Genomic DNA, 18,105 nt, shown 5'->3' with positions numbered 1-18,105 from the left:
AATTGTTTCCTTTATTTACAAAGTCCCTGCCATTCTCTGAGGCGCAGCCTGGGACAGGCTGTTGACTTGCTCAGATGAGGAGGGTTTAGCGCACCAGATTCTGGTAGCAGAAGCAGATCCTGGAGACGTGAGACACAGCCGTGAATCTGCTCAGTTCCTCAAACACCCCCTCAACACGCCCTGCAGAATAGCTGTGTGTGAATGAGACACACACACACACGCCACCGCTACCGAATACATCACTGTAATGTTGTTTTGAGACCTGAACCACACAGCACAGAGGAAATGCACAATACAGCTCCCAGCTTTATTGTAACCCAGCCTTATGGGCATAGGCAGAGTTTTTACTCGTATATATGGCACTAACTTTAATGCCTACAGATCTATACAAGCTATGGTGTCCATTCACAGATAAAGACTATGTAACTGCTGACTTTCACACACACTTCTGTGCTCAGTCAGAAGTTCTGCCCCTTCCCCTTTTCATTTGCTGGACTGTTTTCCCTTAAGAAAAGCAAATCTGGAAGTCAGTGGACATCATGTCAGAGCACAGGCTGGACATGGGAGGACATGACCCCTCTGCCTCACTCCACAAGGCCCAGGTTTGGTTTCCTGCAGCCCATGTCTCCCATCACCTTTTTTGCCACTTTCCCCTCCTGGCCTGGCTACTGTTCTCTTCTTTGCTTTCTTCCCCAGCAGCACCAGCCCTGGCAATGCCTGGAAGGAGTCCAAGATGATATGAGACATCATCAGATCTATGCGATTTTCCTCCATGCGTTCCTGGTCTGGGCAGCACCATGCATCCAGCAGGACTTACTAGCATGGTCCCTGGGCATGCAGTGTCCTTTGCTCTTTGGGAACTGGTGCAATCATCAATATCCCAGATCTATGTCTATCCCCCCCAACACTTGTAATAGAGGAGATATGTAGCTTCTAAACAAATTGTTTCTATGCCATCTGCACACCATGCTGCATGCCAGATGACAAATTTGCAACAGCAAAGTTCTTGGAGCACAGCAATCTTCTAGCGAGTGCAAGCACAGTCCGTGACAACACAGTTATATCAGCTTAGTCATGTACCTAGAACAGAAGACATCAGGATGCTGAAGTTGGAAGAGGGAGCACACAGCAGAAAAAAAAAAAAGCTTTAAAGACACACCAAAACACTGCATCCTTGAGCAATGGGAAAGCGATGCCAACAGCTGGGAATTAGCAATACCTTTCAGAGGTGACAGCACAGCAATTGGAAGACAGAGGTAGGCCAATATTGAGATAAAGAGAGGCTTTGGACAGCACCACCAGGTACAGACTTTCGTTTCTTTTGAGCACATATATACATCATGTGTCAAAGACTATGACGTGCAGTAGAGTCTTATGTGCAAGACATGATGCTGTCAGTAGCTTCAGCTTAGATTATGATGAACATCGCCTCAATCAGAGGGGCACCCCTGCTCCACCCAGGAAGTCTACTACATGCCATAAGACAGAAAAAGAGCAGCAATAGCACTTCCTGATCTGAACCTGGTAAGAACCTGGCAAAGATTCCAGACAGCAAGTCTCAATTTGGATGGGGGAAAAAAATAAATTAAATAAAAACACCCTCTAACTTGAAACAATCTTCTACATAATGAATCAATCAAACAATTATCTTTGCTCTAGTATGTTCAAATCAAGGGAATCATCATTGAAAATAACAACCAATTTATATAGCTCATTTAAAGCCACAGTAAGCTAGGCTGCTGATTCACTAATGAACAATAAAGGTCACTACTACAATATCATTCTAAGTATTTTCAGATTGTGTGGTGTGATAGACTTGAAGTGGCATGTTCATTAAAAAAAACCAAGATACTTTGCAGAGGGAAGTAAAGCTGGAAAGAGATCTGTGCTCTGTATAGATACCAGACTGAGAAGAGGGAAGAACTCGATGTGATGAGGACCTCTGTGCTCCAGACTCATCCAGCCTCAGCTAAAGCCTCTGGATGTCAATGGAAGCATTTCAATGAGCTTTGGATTAGGCTCTTGTATAGGAGAATGGTATCTGAAAGGGGAGGAGAGGGCAGGGAGAGAATGAGACATCTGTATCCTGGAATGAAGTCAGGAAGTTAAGGCCTGACAGCCTTAGACAGCAAATAAATAGCTTGAGTCTAGATGTGGGTTGCTGAAATGCCTCACTCCACGTGGAAGCATTCCTTTTCAATTGTGTCTTTCAGGTATTCAGAGAAAAGACTGACCAAAGTGCAGTTAATTTATTTTTTACTTTTTGAGCGCTCATGATCTAGAGAGGGGTCCATATATGCAAAATTGCTAAGAAACAAGACATTCTACCAGATGCACAGCACACCTCTGCTATGCACATGTTACATCTATGATTAAGTGTGGCAACTGGGGCAATGTAGCAGAGTGTTTCCTAAATTGCAGCATCACATCTTTGACTATTACCAGAACCAGATGCTTCAGAGGAAGCTGTAATTAGTGGACAATTAATAGTTTGCATAGGCCTTACAGCATAAAAGCAACCTCTCCTTTCCTCACCAGAAGCTAACTCAAACCAAAGCAACTATAGGTGTAAGTTCTGGTTTGCAGAAAGGTGCAGGTTTCAGAAACACAAAACACTTGATGGCATGTCTGTACTTACAGATGTTGATATAAAAAAACCCCAACAACGATAAAATTTAACCTTGACAGACCTACTATTTGAATCCCACAGGAAAAAAGCACAATATAGTGGAGAGAGCCTGCGGTGAGTTGAGAATGACATCTTTTCCAAACCTCAATGTTAAATCTTTAATGATGACTTGGGTTCCCTCTTTAATGAAAATACATGTAAATTCTACTTCTAGTAAAATGGGATTTTCTTTAAAAGAACTTTGCAACATTTCAAAGGTCCCTCTTTTTTTAATGATTGAAAAGTAAAAGGGAGAAATTTCATATCATATCAAGAAGCTACAATATCAACCACTACTCAAGAAGAACATTCCAGTTGCTAAGTCAGAAAAGCACAAAGCAGCAATACCATTCTGAGGATGCAAAATTGTCTCTGTATACTAAAGTCCCTTGAAAAACTTATAAAACTTGTGGCATAAACTAGTACAACTGAAAATGAAATGTCTAAGGAGGAAAAGACCAGGGTTAAGAGTTCTGTATTGATTTTTTTCCCCCCATATTGGGATTAAAGTGATTTCAGCTGAGACTCAGAATTACAGATGTAATTATAATTTTCATTTATATTTTTAGACTGTGTACAAAGAAATGGAATAATGGACAGCTGAACATTTTCCATTGTCTATTAAAAGCAAAATGTTCCTGATGAAATCTCTGTAAGACCAAGGACCACTGCAGTAATCTCTCAATAACAGAGCTTTCTTCAGATGTTTGGTGACAAGAGAGAAGGGAGAGCTGTCAGCCCTTCACACAAAGAAATCAAACCAAAATGACATTAAGGTTGTTATTCCCCTCAATAATACCAAAGAGATTCCAAGTTAAGATCAGTAACAAGTCTCTTCAAAGAAAAAGATTATTCATTAAATAACCTTTCTTGATATTATTTACAGGATATTTAACAAAAAGCATTGCATTAAGGCAACATTAAAGAGGCATTATTTAAACCACAGAAAGTGCAGGGAGTGAAAAAGTGAAATTTCTCTAAGTACCACTGACTGTCTGCCATCCTTCCCCCATGCTTTACAATGCACGTTTAAGTCCAGGTTTCCTGGAGGTCTCTGATAGCTAGGCAAAGGATTGCTATTGAAAAGCAAAATGTATTCAAGGTAAATCAGGTGCTTAAGTGCTCTGATGGATCTGGGCCTAAAAATTCAAGTTGTAAACCCCAACTCAATTTCAACTGACTAATTGAATTCATCTTTTTTTTTTTTTTTTTAATTCCCATTCGTTTCAAACCGATCTGCTCTGTGCTTTCTGCCGTTTACCGCAGCACAGTCTGTACCACCAAGCTGCTTCCACTTGCCATTCCAGAGGGGGCTGCAGCACACCACGCAGTAACAAGATCCTTACAAAAAATGCTCAAAACCAGCACGGGTATATCCAGGCAGCCTAAATTCAGCCTAATTCCCTAGCCAGTCAGAAACTCAGATGCCTTCAGAGACCCCTACAAAGCTAATTAGAGGACTACCACAAGTTGAGTCAGCCAGTAAGAAACAGTACACACAGCAAAGTCTCATAAGCTTTATGAGTGGCTACTGGGATGCTTAAAGCTTTTAACTCATTTTGGAAATCTTAATCGCTGAAGGTGTAGTCGTAAAGTGTGTTTGCTGTCTGAGGATCTTTGGAAGAAAGGCTGTTAAGTATGTCCTTTCTTCTACTCATTTTGTCCCAGATACTGTCTTGGGTGGTTGATTTCAGTTCAAGAGCATATCATTATTACCTCTGTGTGAAAGCAAAACAAAGGGAAAAACTGTGACCATACCATGCTTCTAAAAATACATTCTTTTTATATTGGAGACATCTATCTCAGTTCTCAGTAAACAAATATTCCTTTTCGTTAAAGCACAGCAACTCAGATTGAGCCAAAATTCATAACAAAAATGCTAAATAAGGGACCAAAACCTGGTGACACATGGGTATGTACAACAGTACGCTAACACCTAGATCCAAGCAAAAAGCATTCACATGGATTTTCAACTGTGAAATCCTGCTGAGATTGGTTTTGCTTGCCAGATTTTGTCATGATCTACAAGAGACTGCTCTCAAAGTACTTCCCTCCACCTGAAAAACAAAGGCTATTTTTCTTCTTTAAATGGAGAAAAGTGCCAGCTACTCAATATCCAAGGAACCCCGTTGGCTCAGGGTTTTGCTTGATAACCTGGGCTGGGTTTTGTTCACACATTTACCGCCCTCTCCGGCTGGAATTGACTGCCAATTTCCAAGGTGCCATCTCAGACTATCTAATGTACAGATCCAATCTCCTTGCTGAATTACATCTGGAGTGGAACAAAAATGACAGATAATTCACTTTCTATTAAAGTCAACCCTCTCCTCTTGCTTCCCACATGCGTATGTTATACAGTGGACATGTTTGCATGTTCTGCTCTGTTTTTTCAACTGTTGCAAGCACATGAACTATCAGTTACTCTGTGCACAGAGAGAAGATGGTGACTTGAGGAACAGCTTCCAGTTTACATGACTCCTCACCACCACTCAAACATTTAAATGAATCCTGTTGGACAACAGGCCTGAAGCTGAGAGATTCCTTAGGTGCTCTCTCCCTCACCGTTTCCTGCATCATTGAATGGTTAATCAGAGCAGAATAACTCTTTACAACTAATACTTATTCAAACAGCTGTAGGATCCCATCTGCTCACGCAGAACAGAGAGCAGAACTAGTGGAGGCCACATCAATACCAGACAGAAGCCAGCAGAAGGTATGAGTTCTGTCAATATCTCTACAGCCAGATTAAGTTACATTTGGCAGACAAAATTTTTGAGTACAGCAAAGACACTACCATTACCATAAAGATGTGGTTAAGTTTTTAGCATATGCACTATGGTATTTAATATATTTCCAAAATAATGCTTGCTGAAAGTCTGACTAGTGGCCTATGTACTATTCAACACCAACCACACACCTACAAAGTTTTGCTGGCATGTTTCTGGCATATCCACAACATCTTTACCTGTGGTAAAGATGCTCAATAGCTTATGCAGATTTTTCCAAATAAGCATCAACAAAAGAACAGCATCACTGTGCATCTTGTGCTTTGTTTATACCATAAAGTACTGTTCTAGTAGAAAATTTCCTACAGGTGCTAAGTGACAAAATTAGTGCTAATTTACATAACTATTAAATGCTAGAACAATGCAATCTTTTCCAAGCATGGAGATGAGGGTAAAGATTCTTAAGAAAGCAGGAATTAATTTTCTCTAACAGGGTACTACAGGAGTTTTAGCTCCATGCTTGCTCTTAACAAAAGTTACTGGTCCATAAATGCTAGTGATCTGAACATTTTCAATTCTTAACAACCTTGACTTACATTAATTTTTAAGCCCTACTTTACTTCACTTATACCTGTGGTAAAATAAGATGGGGTGAAGAATATAGAGAGCAGGCAAAGATATATTCCTTTTTCTAGGATCTCCAAAATGTGGAGAGAGACTATTAACATTAGTGGGCAGATTTCCTGAGGAAAAAAACAAATATCCTAATTAGAGTTTATCAAATTACTACCAGACTGACCTAGACAGCAAAGAAATGAAGGAATATGCTCTAACAGTGATCGCTTTTAAGTCTAAACCTACTGCTGACTGCAATCGGTAGGAACACATCCAAGGACTGCAGTGGTTCTGGATCAGGCTTGTACTAGCTTCTACAACATTTCTTGCAGAATAGGGTGTTACTCAACCTGGATCAACACATCCAAAGCATGACTTTCTAAAGTGTTGTAGTTGAAGAGCAACATAAAAGCCTTAGGTGAATATATTTGCAAAGAAAGTTGGACAAAAACCTCTAGAATTTAGAATATTCTCTTGCTATGTGCTTAAGAGACTTCTGTGCAGAGAAATTAAAGATGTCACATACTTAGGAAATGGAAGCAGTTTGGCTGCCAATTGTATGAGCTGTGTTGAAACAGCTGCTCTAGCAACTGTTTTTACTATTAAATTCTTCAGTGATTCTCTTAATCCCAAATTAGATACCCCTTTCCTTTAATCACCAGTTTATATAAAAGCTCTCTCTTCACAAGGCAGGGTTTCACCAAGGATAACAAACAACTGCAGGTCTGCTTGAAGCACTGTCCTTGTGTTTCTCTATGGCTCCATCTCCCCTACCCTGTTTCTTACTTCTCGGTGGGTGGCATGCTGAGTGCTCACGACTCTGTCGCCTATGTGTTTGTAAAAGAACCCAGAACTATATTTGAGTTCTTAAGATTTCACAGCCTGTCATTACCTTGCAGCATGCAATTAAGAATGTCCACATACAATTCACTTTCCTACTTTATCATCATAATCTCCCTTTCTCTTTCCTAAATACGTAAGTAAGAATACCTGTAACTGATTCACTTTAAATGGCTTGGTGTTAGACACGTGAAACTTGCCATCGTGACAGTCCAACTTCCTTGTTCTTTTTAACACCTTTCTTCTTTTGTTTTTTCTGAGCCTGCTTTGCAAATATTGGATGGAGACAAAGGAATTGGCTGGATTAGGGAGAACTAACTGCAGTCTGCCTCTGAGCAATGGGTGCCATCACAAAGCTGCTGTTTGCTTACAGGAACCTAGCTGAGCAGTGACAGAACACACAGGAGGTTCGTGCACAACTCTTGTGAGAGCTGCAGGAAGCTTGCTCAAAAAATCCTGATCAACATCCTCAAAAGTCATATATATTTACACCTGATGCTGTTGGCTTCTTACATTTCTCCTTTGTTAGCTGTTTTTAAAGAACGTTCGCTGACAACCATCTTTCAGCCACACCTCCAGACCTATTTATCAAGGGAAAGCCAAAGCCAAGAACTGCAGTGGAGTTGGCTTATTTTACAATGCACTTTCTCATAGAAAGAAAAACTTATTTCCTCACCTTTGCAGCCTATAGTCCACACTTTTTGATCAGTTCTGAATTATAACCCAACATAAGCAGAAACATTTTTATTCCAAATATCCATACCTATGAAGCAGCCAGCTGAGCTTCCCAGCCTGTTGGTCTCCTGAGCAATTTCAATATCCATCTCAACAATGCAATGGATGTATTTGCATTTTGTAGCACACATCTTATTCCCCAGGTTTCACTCAGCATATCACTCTGTTGATGCATTCTATGGGATATATGCTTTTGTTTTTTAATTTGATCATCTTCTTTTTAATTTGCATTCACTTATCTTTTTTCCACAGATCCTTCATCTTATCCTAACCATTTTGTACTGACACTTCTTTCTTCTGTTAATATTTTGTTCCCTACCCGTTGTTTTGTTCTTTTACTCACTGGAGGCATAGCTAATACAGCTTTCTTTTCTGAGGCAATGTCTCCACCACTTCATTAGATTTTATACTATTAATTCAAGCCCTTTTGTTCAAAGGCAATATTTTCCTCCATCTCCTGTGTTTTTAAGCTGAGTTTGGTGCCCTTAGTTTGAGTGGGAGGACCTTACGCCTGGTTATACACTAAAATCCACACCACTGGGAAGTAATTTTATTTACTCCAGCTAGTATCCCCTTGCAAAAAGGCTGGCTGTTTAGTTTTCAAAATATTAATTGACTTTTAAACTATTCCATATTGCATTAACTGGCTTTTTGCTATGAGGAGTTGACTGACTTATTAGAAAAATTGACAAAACCCATCCCTGTCTGCTTCCTTCTACACTTCCAAAGTATTCTTCTGGGACATCTGGGTTTTAGTGTTTTTTTCAAGCTACGTCCCAATTGTTGCAGACATTTTGTTTGGTCAATTTTCTTTAGTTATTCCCATGCAAATTATAGAGATTGCCTGCCAGCCACAATCCATGATTTGATGTCATGAACCTTGACCTTTCTGACTTTCTAAAGCATACTTTTTCAGTATTAAGACTTAATTTGGCTTGGATAGAGGCATCCTGTTCATTTCAAGTGATATTTCCATTTTATTAGAAAGCTGGAGGTATGTTTTAGAACCAAATCTCCTTCCTTTTCAATTCACCATAGAGATTTCTGTAATTGTGATCCTGTTTACAATTTTCTTTCCTCCTTTCAGCCAAGTCTTAGATAAAGACACAAGACCATTTTTTGAAACGTCTACAGTAAACTGACCCTTTCCAACCTGCTCTGCTTTTAATGCCTGAGGCTCTCCCTGTAGAAGGTATACACAGGTTATTTATGAACCCTGCAGATTTTTTGGACAAATGGACAATTTTTTGGACACCATACAGAAATAAAGCCTTCAGACTTCACATATGACACTGAGGTGATATCAGTACCATGGCACACTGCAGCCCAGTAACTGAAACAGATAAACCAGAACAAGTTGCAACAGAGCACTTCCAGATTTCTGTGCCCATATGTATCTCGAATCCAGTGTTCTGCTATGGATTTGGACTCTGCTCTTCTTGAGATACAGTGACTTCCCTGACATCTCAGAGACACTGGACAGTTTCCACAGCAATCAGTTTTATTATCTTGCAGAGTTAAGTAAAGTTAGTTAAGCAAATCTTAAACTGTTTGATATCTGATTTAAGCTAATCTTTTAATGAGCACATCAGCTTGGTTCCCAAGCTTGTGCTCTAGCATGTAAGAACAATCTTTTTACTTTGCCTGTATTTCATCTTGGCTGGTTTATTGTAATGTATCTTGGAGGTCCTTGAGTAGGACCAGTATTTCCATTAAAACTGATTCTAAATTCATCTGCCAGGACTTAAAACCCAACTAAAACCATACACATATTTCATTTATACTGAGATCACCACATTGGAAGATACAGACAGATAAGATTTTGCTGCATTTTCAATGAAAGTACAGCTGTCAAGATAAAAATCGTATTTAAAAAATATTCCTGAGTTACTGATATTACTTTAGATGATTAAAACAGAAGAGAAAGCTAATAATCAGGGATACTGTAGAATACACTCTTTGAATGTTATTTATATTTCACATGATCAGGATGATGAAATTAGGTGGGCCATTCATTTTTGCACCCTACTTAGTTCTAATCCAATTTAAGACTCCAAATTATCAAGTCTTCTTAGTTTTGCAGTTATGTCAGAGGAATATTAAAAAAAAATATATTTGCACTGAAAATTAAAAAAGACCACTCACAACTGGTTCTCAAATCTTTCTCTTGACTCTCGTCTCTTAATTTTAATCAATATGAGAAATTGTATTGATACAGACTTTTTTCAGCTACCTGGAACTACAAAATATTTTCCCATCACCCTGCCCTTAACTGTTTTCCACTACTTTAGAGGGAAAGTCTGGGCATTACTAAAAATATTGTGTATGATATTATGCACCAAAAGTTAATAGGTTTGCTTTGTAACTGCATAATATATGTCCAGTAACATGGTTTCACTGACTGACAGACTGTGGCAATTCTGGACTGGGTTGATAAATTACTTCACTGCCATTAAAGTTTTGGCACCCCCCCCCCCCCACCCCATTGAAAATAATATCTGCAGATGCTCTTTTTTAACCAGGTGAAAGATGCTCCAATTTAAACAGTGCTATAAGGCAGCAATGGCATTCCCTACAATACCTGCAGTCTGCATCAGCATTGCCACCCTCTGCCTGCCATAAAGCACAATTTTGGGCTAAAAAAAAGAAAAAAGCAAATTCAGTAGAGCCTAAGTCAACTGAAGAAAGGAACAGTGGAAAATTGAGAAGCGGACTGTTACTAAGAAGTGTCTGAGCACCAAGAAGATAATTTGGCAGAAAGCAGCAGCATTATGGGACAGAGCAGCACTGTCACTGTTACTGAGAACCACTGGGCCACTGCACAGCACTTGTCAGTGCAGACAGGTCAACATCAAAAAACAACCAGGACATCACATCCATCAGTTGACGGCTATAACTACGACTGCACTGCTGGGTCAATGCTGTATAACATACTGTCGGATGTCAAGGAGGAATTTAAATGAAGTATACAAAATGAGAAGAGGGACAGATTTTTTGCAACATGGGATGGAATAAGTTAAAGTGATTTAAAAGAAAAAAATTAATTGTGATTTAAACCAACAAGCAGGGAATTTTGATTTAAATAATTGATTTTAAACCTTGCTTTTTCATCTGTGCTCCTTGGTTAGTCAATTCCCATAGGTCGGGAATGCTCTGACAAGTTGATTTGCAGCTAATTATAGTCTGCACTAAATTTGTGATTTCTTTTTGTTAACCAGGAGAATACACTATATACATATTTAAGCAATGTCAGTATATTAATTTCAGATTCTGCTAGACAACGGTGAATGATGACTCTTATTTAATAGTCTATTAACTTGTGATTTGTGTCAAGTCACTTTCTGATGACGTTTTTGGGATTCAGTTAAACTGCAGAGATCCTGCATTTTGAAATAAACTTGGTTAGTAAAATAAAGGCAAGAACACTCAAGTGCAAGAAAAAGCTAATGAAACTTGCTAAGTAATCCATTCCTTCTGTTTGAGGAACCTTATCTCTTCATGACATAGGTGTTATAGAATTTGCTTTTGAGCCAGAGTTGAAAACGGTTTTGACTCAACTCTAGAGGCTACCCCATAAATTGACTGCATGGAGACTCTAGCCCCTTGAGTCAATGCTGTTTTCATGCTTTATAGTGTAAGACCTAAGTGCTCAATCTATTTAATTTATTTAAAGGGAGGTTAAAAGGTAACATAAATGGTCACTGCATAGAAATACTGAAAGGAAGGCATTTTCCAGGCTTGACTCTATCAGAAAAAATATTTACCGTAGAATCTAGAAACTGAAATTGGGTAATTTCAGACCTTAGGGAAAAAAAAGGCATAATCTTTTTAAACAGTAAAATAATTAACCTCTGAAGAATGTAATGAATTCTCTAAAACGTGACATTTTAATTCTAGGTTAGATGCTTTTGTAAATACATTTATAAAAGTAACGTGATGGGTCAAAACTGAAGTTTAGTTTGATGCAGAAAAGTAGAAGGTCTTGGACGGCTCAGGCAAGGTGATCAAAATTGCCCTTTCTGCCTTCATACCTAGAAATGGAGGATGTGCTGCTTTTAGCTACTGCCTGAAGAAGCACAAGTTGCATGGTCAATCTGAGGAGAAGCTTCCAGCATGGCAGGACTACGCGCTGCCACTGTACTGCAAGGCTAGTCCCTTAATACATTTGCAAGTTCCCAGTTTTAAGATGCATGTTACATTTATGACAGATACTCCTGTGAGCCAATTACCAGTGTGCTCAGTGGTCTCCTTCCAGCCACAGCAATACAGTTGAACTCATCTACACAGCCCAAACTCATTTTTCCATGCTGACAGTTATTTCCTAATGCTCTTACTGCCTTTCCAGCCCCACCCCTTTTCTCAACCAAAATGCATGTTTTTTCAGTAATACGAGGATTCCAGAGAAAGTCTGGAGTATTAGCTTTCCTTCGGAATCAGCATTTCTTACCAGGAAGATGGCAGAGCTTTCTGATCTACGCTCATCATGTCACCAGTGTCCCGTCTCAGTGTCTGACAGTCTGCTTTTGGTCCCAGCCAGCTTTTCCATCAACACAGAAAAGAACATGTCCTCAGAACACGAGATTTCTCCAAACACGGTTGCCATTGGCAAGGCTGTGATTTACATTAAGACAGATTTCCATAAAAGCAAGCTCAAAAATAAAACTATGAACAAACAGAGCGGCTTCAGCTTCATATCTGTTCCATGGCTCCATCAGGAAAATACTCTGGATTACACCAAGAAAACAGGCATTAAAAATAGTTTAAAAAATACAAACGTTTTTCTGGCTCCCACACCCTTGCCCTGCTCCTCTTCCCAAAGGAAGAGGCTAAGAGGTCTAAGAATCAAAGTCATTCTCCTCCTAAGCAGGAGGATTTAAGATTGCTTAATACTACTACTCAGCACTACTTAGCCGTAGCCCCAGGGCAACACGTAAGTATTGAGTGCAAAGAAGTGTATCTCTCTTGCAAAGCCTTCCATTCTGTCTTTCCCACTTTGCTGCTTTTCTGCAGACAGAACAGCACAATGCAGTGTGAGATGAAGACCTGCCACTCTCCTGCCACAGCCACTTATCATCTAATTCAGATGTTTGCCTCTGTAGACATTTCCAAACCAAGGCTACAGACTGATATTTTACCTAGAAACTGAACTACACAACTCATCTGGCCACTCATTAAGCCAGTCACATGCAAAGCCTTCCTCCAGAGGCTGCTGCCTCTTGTTTTCAGCTTTTAATTAAAAATGTAACCTTACAGAGGAACAGATCCTCCGCTCAAAGGCAAAAAGGGCATCACTGAGCTCACTGAGACTGGGACACTGGATTTCCTGCTGCAGGTACCGACAAGGCAAGCACACTTGACACAGCTGAATTCTACAAATACAGCTACCTAATACAGATTTGTATCACCTGAATTTGGCCCATAATATCTAGGCTTAAATTAGCAGCTTCAGAGAAAGACAGAAAAATACAAAACAAAAGGGCAAAGCAGCAATGATATTTCAAAGCTTAGATTTTTACAACCCAGCAGCAGCTCTGTTTGGATGCTGCTGGCAGTCTGACTTCCCCTTCATGCAGGATGCGTGCCTTTGCACAGGAACCGGGTAGTGCCTTAGGGGCACCAGACATTCATAAAGCTCTTTGGCAAGTGATCATTCCTCCTTCTTGCCCAGTGGGGAGGAAAACCAAAGCTCTCTTACTCAATTTGTCCATGCCCACACACACTGGCATGACTCCTGCTGGCTTCCAGGTAAGCAGAACAGTTTCACTGTGTAGGTCACAGCTACTCTTGACACAATACAGATCCCCTCCTCCCTCCTCATCCAGTGAAACTGGCTGTAGTCCAAGCGTTTTCCTCTCTTTTCCTTGTGTGTGCCACACCAGAGCAGCAGGCAAAGGTCATATCCTCCTGGACTCAACACAATATTGCAGTAAGAATCTGCCTCCCAGCATCTACAGCCCACATCTGAAGCCTCTTTAAGTATCTCTTATTAAACTGGACTTAAACGGCTAAGTATGCAGACAATTATATACCAAATGCAGCTCAGGAGTTTGACCGAGATCAGGACAGGACAAGACAAGGAGGGAAATAAGCCCACGGGCAGGACACCATAAACTAATACTAGAATGCAGGGGAGAAGAACGCTGCTCTTTGAGGAAATACTACCTCTATTTCTTTTCTAACTTCCTATTTCTCTCCCTTTTTTTTTTTTTTTTTTAATAATGCTGCCCATTCATGGATCCTCCACTGAGAATAGGTTGGCAAATGGGTGGTTTTTACCTGGATTCCGCTATACTCCTGGGCAGTCAGCCATGAGAACAAAAGAAATCACTCATTTCCATTAGTGACTGGCAATGAGAGTGCATCCCCTTCTTCTGGATTGAGACTTCACTGTAGCAATCTAGTCATTTGTGACTGCCAGAGCTTAATTACTGCAGTAAGACGAAACTGCAAAACTTAAAAATCCTAAGTATAGAAGGCAACAGCCGATTGCTGAACTGCTGGCACACCCAAGGATGTGCTGTCCCAAAGCTCTGCTCCTACCAGGGTGGAAACCCTCAGGAGACGTGGCAACAGCATAGCCTGCACGCAGCAGCGTGTTTGGGTCAGGAAGCACACACAACCCCGCTGAAGTGCAGGCCCTCTCACCCTCCAGCATAATCTTCTAAGGCACTGAGAGAAATGACACTTCACACTGATCTTCAAAAGCTTATTGAATGTTTGGATGACTTCCTAAATGGTGAGTCCCAGCCAGCTAAATACTCAAACCTGTCATAAGAGCTGGAGAGTCATGTTTCCAGCAAGTTAAATGGAGGTTTTGGGAAGAAACTGTGAAATTCATGATCTGATTCAGACAGACCTACTTCTTTTAAAAAACAACACCAAAATGCAGGGTTCAGAGGCGAGCAGTACACATGCCTAGGGGACATGGTGAGGATGCAGTGGGTTTGAAAAGGAAGGGGATAGAAGGAATACAGAGAACACTGCTTGCATAAAGCAAGGGCACGTTTGCATCTGCACTGTTGTGCTCACTTCTGGTCATCCTCACTTGAAAGGAATACTGGTGAAATAGAAAGAATTCTGGGTGAAGTTACTTCACTGGGAAGTTTGTTTTATAAAGATTGAAAAAATGGGGTTGATTAGCTTGAAGGGAAAATGAATAAAAGGAGACATGACACAGGAATACGAAAATTGCTGTAGAGAGTTACACTGGACATCAACTGCTAATACATTCTTGTAATTCACAGGGAAGTACTCAACAAAACTGAAGTTTAAAATAGATAAAAAAGAGTGTGCATAATTAAACTACACCTAACCAACCTGCAAAAATCACTGCTAAAAACATGACAGGAGACAGAAGTGTTGGAGAACTACAAAAAAAAGATGGCTATTTACCCAGGAGAGTAAGAATATCCACAGTCAGTCAGGACATACATACAGGATACACTGTTTGGAAGCAGGATTCCGTTAGAAAAGCCAGTTACTGCACAAGATGAATTTCCAAAACAATGGCTGACACAAGTATCCTTTGAAAGCAGTAACTAAACTACAGACACTCCTTGGGTTTAGAAACCACATACATTAAAGATGCCTACAAACATTCAACAATGTCTTGTGAGACAGCCTATATATACTGGTTTCCGAAAGTAAGATATTCTTTGTATTTTCATCTGGAATTGGACACAGCATTACATATTTATCAATCAATCTCTCCAGTGACACCTTGGAATGTAAATAGCTTAGTGGAAAAAGAAACAAGCAAAAAGAAACTATTTACTGGTTTCCTAAATGCCAGCACTACTTCACAATGAGGAATCTTTCCTTGCTTGTAAATAGCTATTTTTGCATTGCTTTTACAAATTATCTTGCTTGTAGCTCCAAGAAGTGGATTGGGCAACCCCTCTAAGGTCTGTCCCAGCCTTCTAATTCTAAAGGAGGAATATTATGCTATTTTTGTTTTCTTCCCACTATCTCTTCTAGCACCATCTTGCTCCCCTTTCTGATTTGCTAAGTCTTACACTCCGCTATTAGAACTCCCATAGAAATGCGACTGAAAACTCTGAAATGCTACCTTTTTGTAATGCCTCACTGGTTTCAGACTAGAATTACTCTTCATTGAGTTGATAAGGATTAAAAATTAAAAAAAGCCCTCAGAGAATTCACTCTCATTTCCACAGCGTTCAGTTAAAGCACAGAGATGCTCTACTGGAAGAGGACTGCTAGTCAGTCCTTGCAGCGACAGTGGGGCTTCAGTAGCTGTGGCTGCTGTAGTAGAGGCTTTCCACAGCAGTGCTCTGTCAATGCCAGCTAGGATTATATCACTATAAACTCAGTCATTTATGCCCTGCTACGACCTGTTATAACTCTTGCAGAGCCAGCTTCCTCACTGTCATGTTCTCTACCTGTGGATCATGACTCTTGCTGACATGTTCAATGAGAGACTTTTTTTTTAGAATTCAAAAGTCCAAATTAATAGTACAGTTATAAAGATGGCACTAAATCTGCAGCAAAAGGTGACAAGACAAAACTGCAAAATAATCTCTCATGTTGGAGTCAGACATCAGCTGTGGGCTGATTTCCCTACCCATCAGAGGGAGGGTGAACCAGAGTGTGTGTGTATGAGGCTTGGTGCTGTACCTGGGCAAGGATGCATACTGCCTTTCCATCCCCTCGAAGTGGAGATTGTATGAACTCCCATCTGGACCTTTTCCAGGCACCTGTGGAGAGGAGAGTAATTAGAGATGAAGACCAATTATGCAGCCCAGCTATTAACAATGCATCTCAAAACGATAAGCAGAGAACACATGATGCTGCAACATGCCAAAATCAACAAAAGAAAGGCAGGGGCTCAAAGAAGCTCCAAATCCCATACATAATCTTATCACTGCTAACAAGAAAGGCTTCCATATCAAAGAACTATTTAGAACAGGTACAATCTTCAGAGTCTTTTTCTCGTCTGCTTGCTAGCCGGGATACTCTCTCTCCTTCCCTGGCTGGCCTTCCTCCTAGAATTCAGTAACATGAGGATGTAATCTAATTAAGCACACCCCTTCTGATTCCAGTGGCATAACTACTCAAATGAAAGATAGCATTTTAGTACCAAGTTTTCTGTTTTTTCTCCACTTGTGTGCTTTGCTCCAGTAAAAAACATGAGATAAACAGGCTTTGCTTTCATTCTTAACACAAACCCAGAAACTTTCCCTAACACCACTGCAAAGCTAAGTATCCAGCTGAGAGTTAAGTGCATTTATCATGCTCCGGTGCCATTTCAAAAGTGAAGCATTAGTGCACTCAGTCAAAATGCCAGCTTGCTACTTGGTTTGTTTTCAAGATGGCAACTGGAGTTGGCTGGAGAGCACAGTTCTATCAGGAAGGCTCCAACTGGGGTACAAAATGGTGAACTTCAATGCTTTTAGCACACAGGAGCTCTCCCAATTTCACTCACTCAATGCCTGCTGATGGCCCAAAGTGTTAAGAGCCTTGTTAAAATGGAGCTATTAGTCTTTTCCTCCATAAATGCAGGAGGCTCTGACTGCCTTCAGTGTTTCCTACATTAGTATGTATTCCTATTCCAGTGCTGCTAGAATCAGCAGTTTTATAAAGCAATATACTAAGAGGCCATTTAAAATCCCCGTCCCCTTCTACAGATTAATGGCAGAAAGGAAGATTTAATGCCTTTTCAAACATTTTTAACAATTCATTAAAAAGAAGAGAATAAATCACACCAAGCTTTTGGCAAATCCCTGATTATTAAAAGAGAAAATAAACAAAAATTAACATGTTTTCACATTCTACGGGTTAGAGTACATTTCTGTCAGTCCTGTAATTTATGCACAATATGCCATTTTCACTGAAGGGATGTATAAACTTCTACAATGGGAAAGGTTGTGCACCAAGCTGTAGCAAGTCCTACCTACCTTTACACAGCATTTCTGCTTACAGTCTCTTGTGGACCCATTACATAAGCCAAGTCCAATGCTAAGAGAGGCACTATCCCTTGGAGCTACCAGGCGAGCTTAGGAATTATTCTAGACAAGTATCATTATGCACTTTACCACTCACTGAACATCCAAGATACTCATAACTGAAAAAAATTATTTAGCACAGGCCTCTTGCTAACTCCCCTTTATCTGACTCAAAACAGAAAGGAGTCCACACGGAACTGAAGGCCACAAGAAATAACCACCTCTGATTTGATATGACCCGTGCTTTAGCAGTGCCTGACTTTGGATGAGCAAAAAATAACAGTAATTGCCCTACATTTCAAAAAGAGGGCAGTAGCCTAAATGGATCATTCATTCATTTTTTCCACCAGAAAAAGTGACATGTAGAGAGAATTTATAAAGATAGAGTCACTTAGGTGAAGAGTCACAGCCACTTTGGCTGTTCTTACACTGCTAATTTGATCAGGTACACTGGTGAGAGAAGAGCCTCTGGATTTCTGCTGTTTTATGAAGAAGAATGAGGGAAAAAGAAATGAATGTATAATTTGGTTCTTTCAGCACAAAAGTCACATAGTACATG

The 18,105-nt window shown here is 40.1% G+C and overlaps 1 protein-coding gene across 2 annotated transcripts in view; it reads right to left on the bottom strand.

Annotated features, from left to right (window-relative positions):
- Positions 1-18,105, bottom strand: part of PARD3B (par-3 family cell polarity regulator beta) — a 431,776-nt gene that overhangs the window by 14,721 nt on the left and 398,950 nt on the right. For both annotated transcript variants that reach the window (XM_074829348.1, XM_074829347.1), the window contains exon 22: positions 16,219-16,298. In XM_074829348.1, coding sequence (XP_074685449.1) covers positions 16,219-16,298 — 80 coding nt within the window. The remainder of the gene's footprint in view (positions 1-16,218; positions 16,299-18,105) is intronic.

This window comes from Strix aluco, chromosome 6 (assembly GCF_031877795.1).
Source record: "Strix aluco isolate bStrAlu1 chromosome 6, bStrAlu1.hap1, whole genome shotgun sequence".
Lineage (NCBI taxonomy): Eukaryota > Metazoa > Chordata > Aves > Strigiformes > Strigidae > Strix > Strix aluco.
The sequence above is the reverse complement of the archived record's forward strand: the minus strand, read 5'-3'. Positions and strand labels throughout refer to the sequence as shown.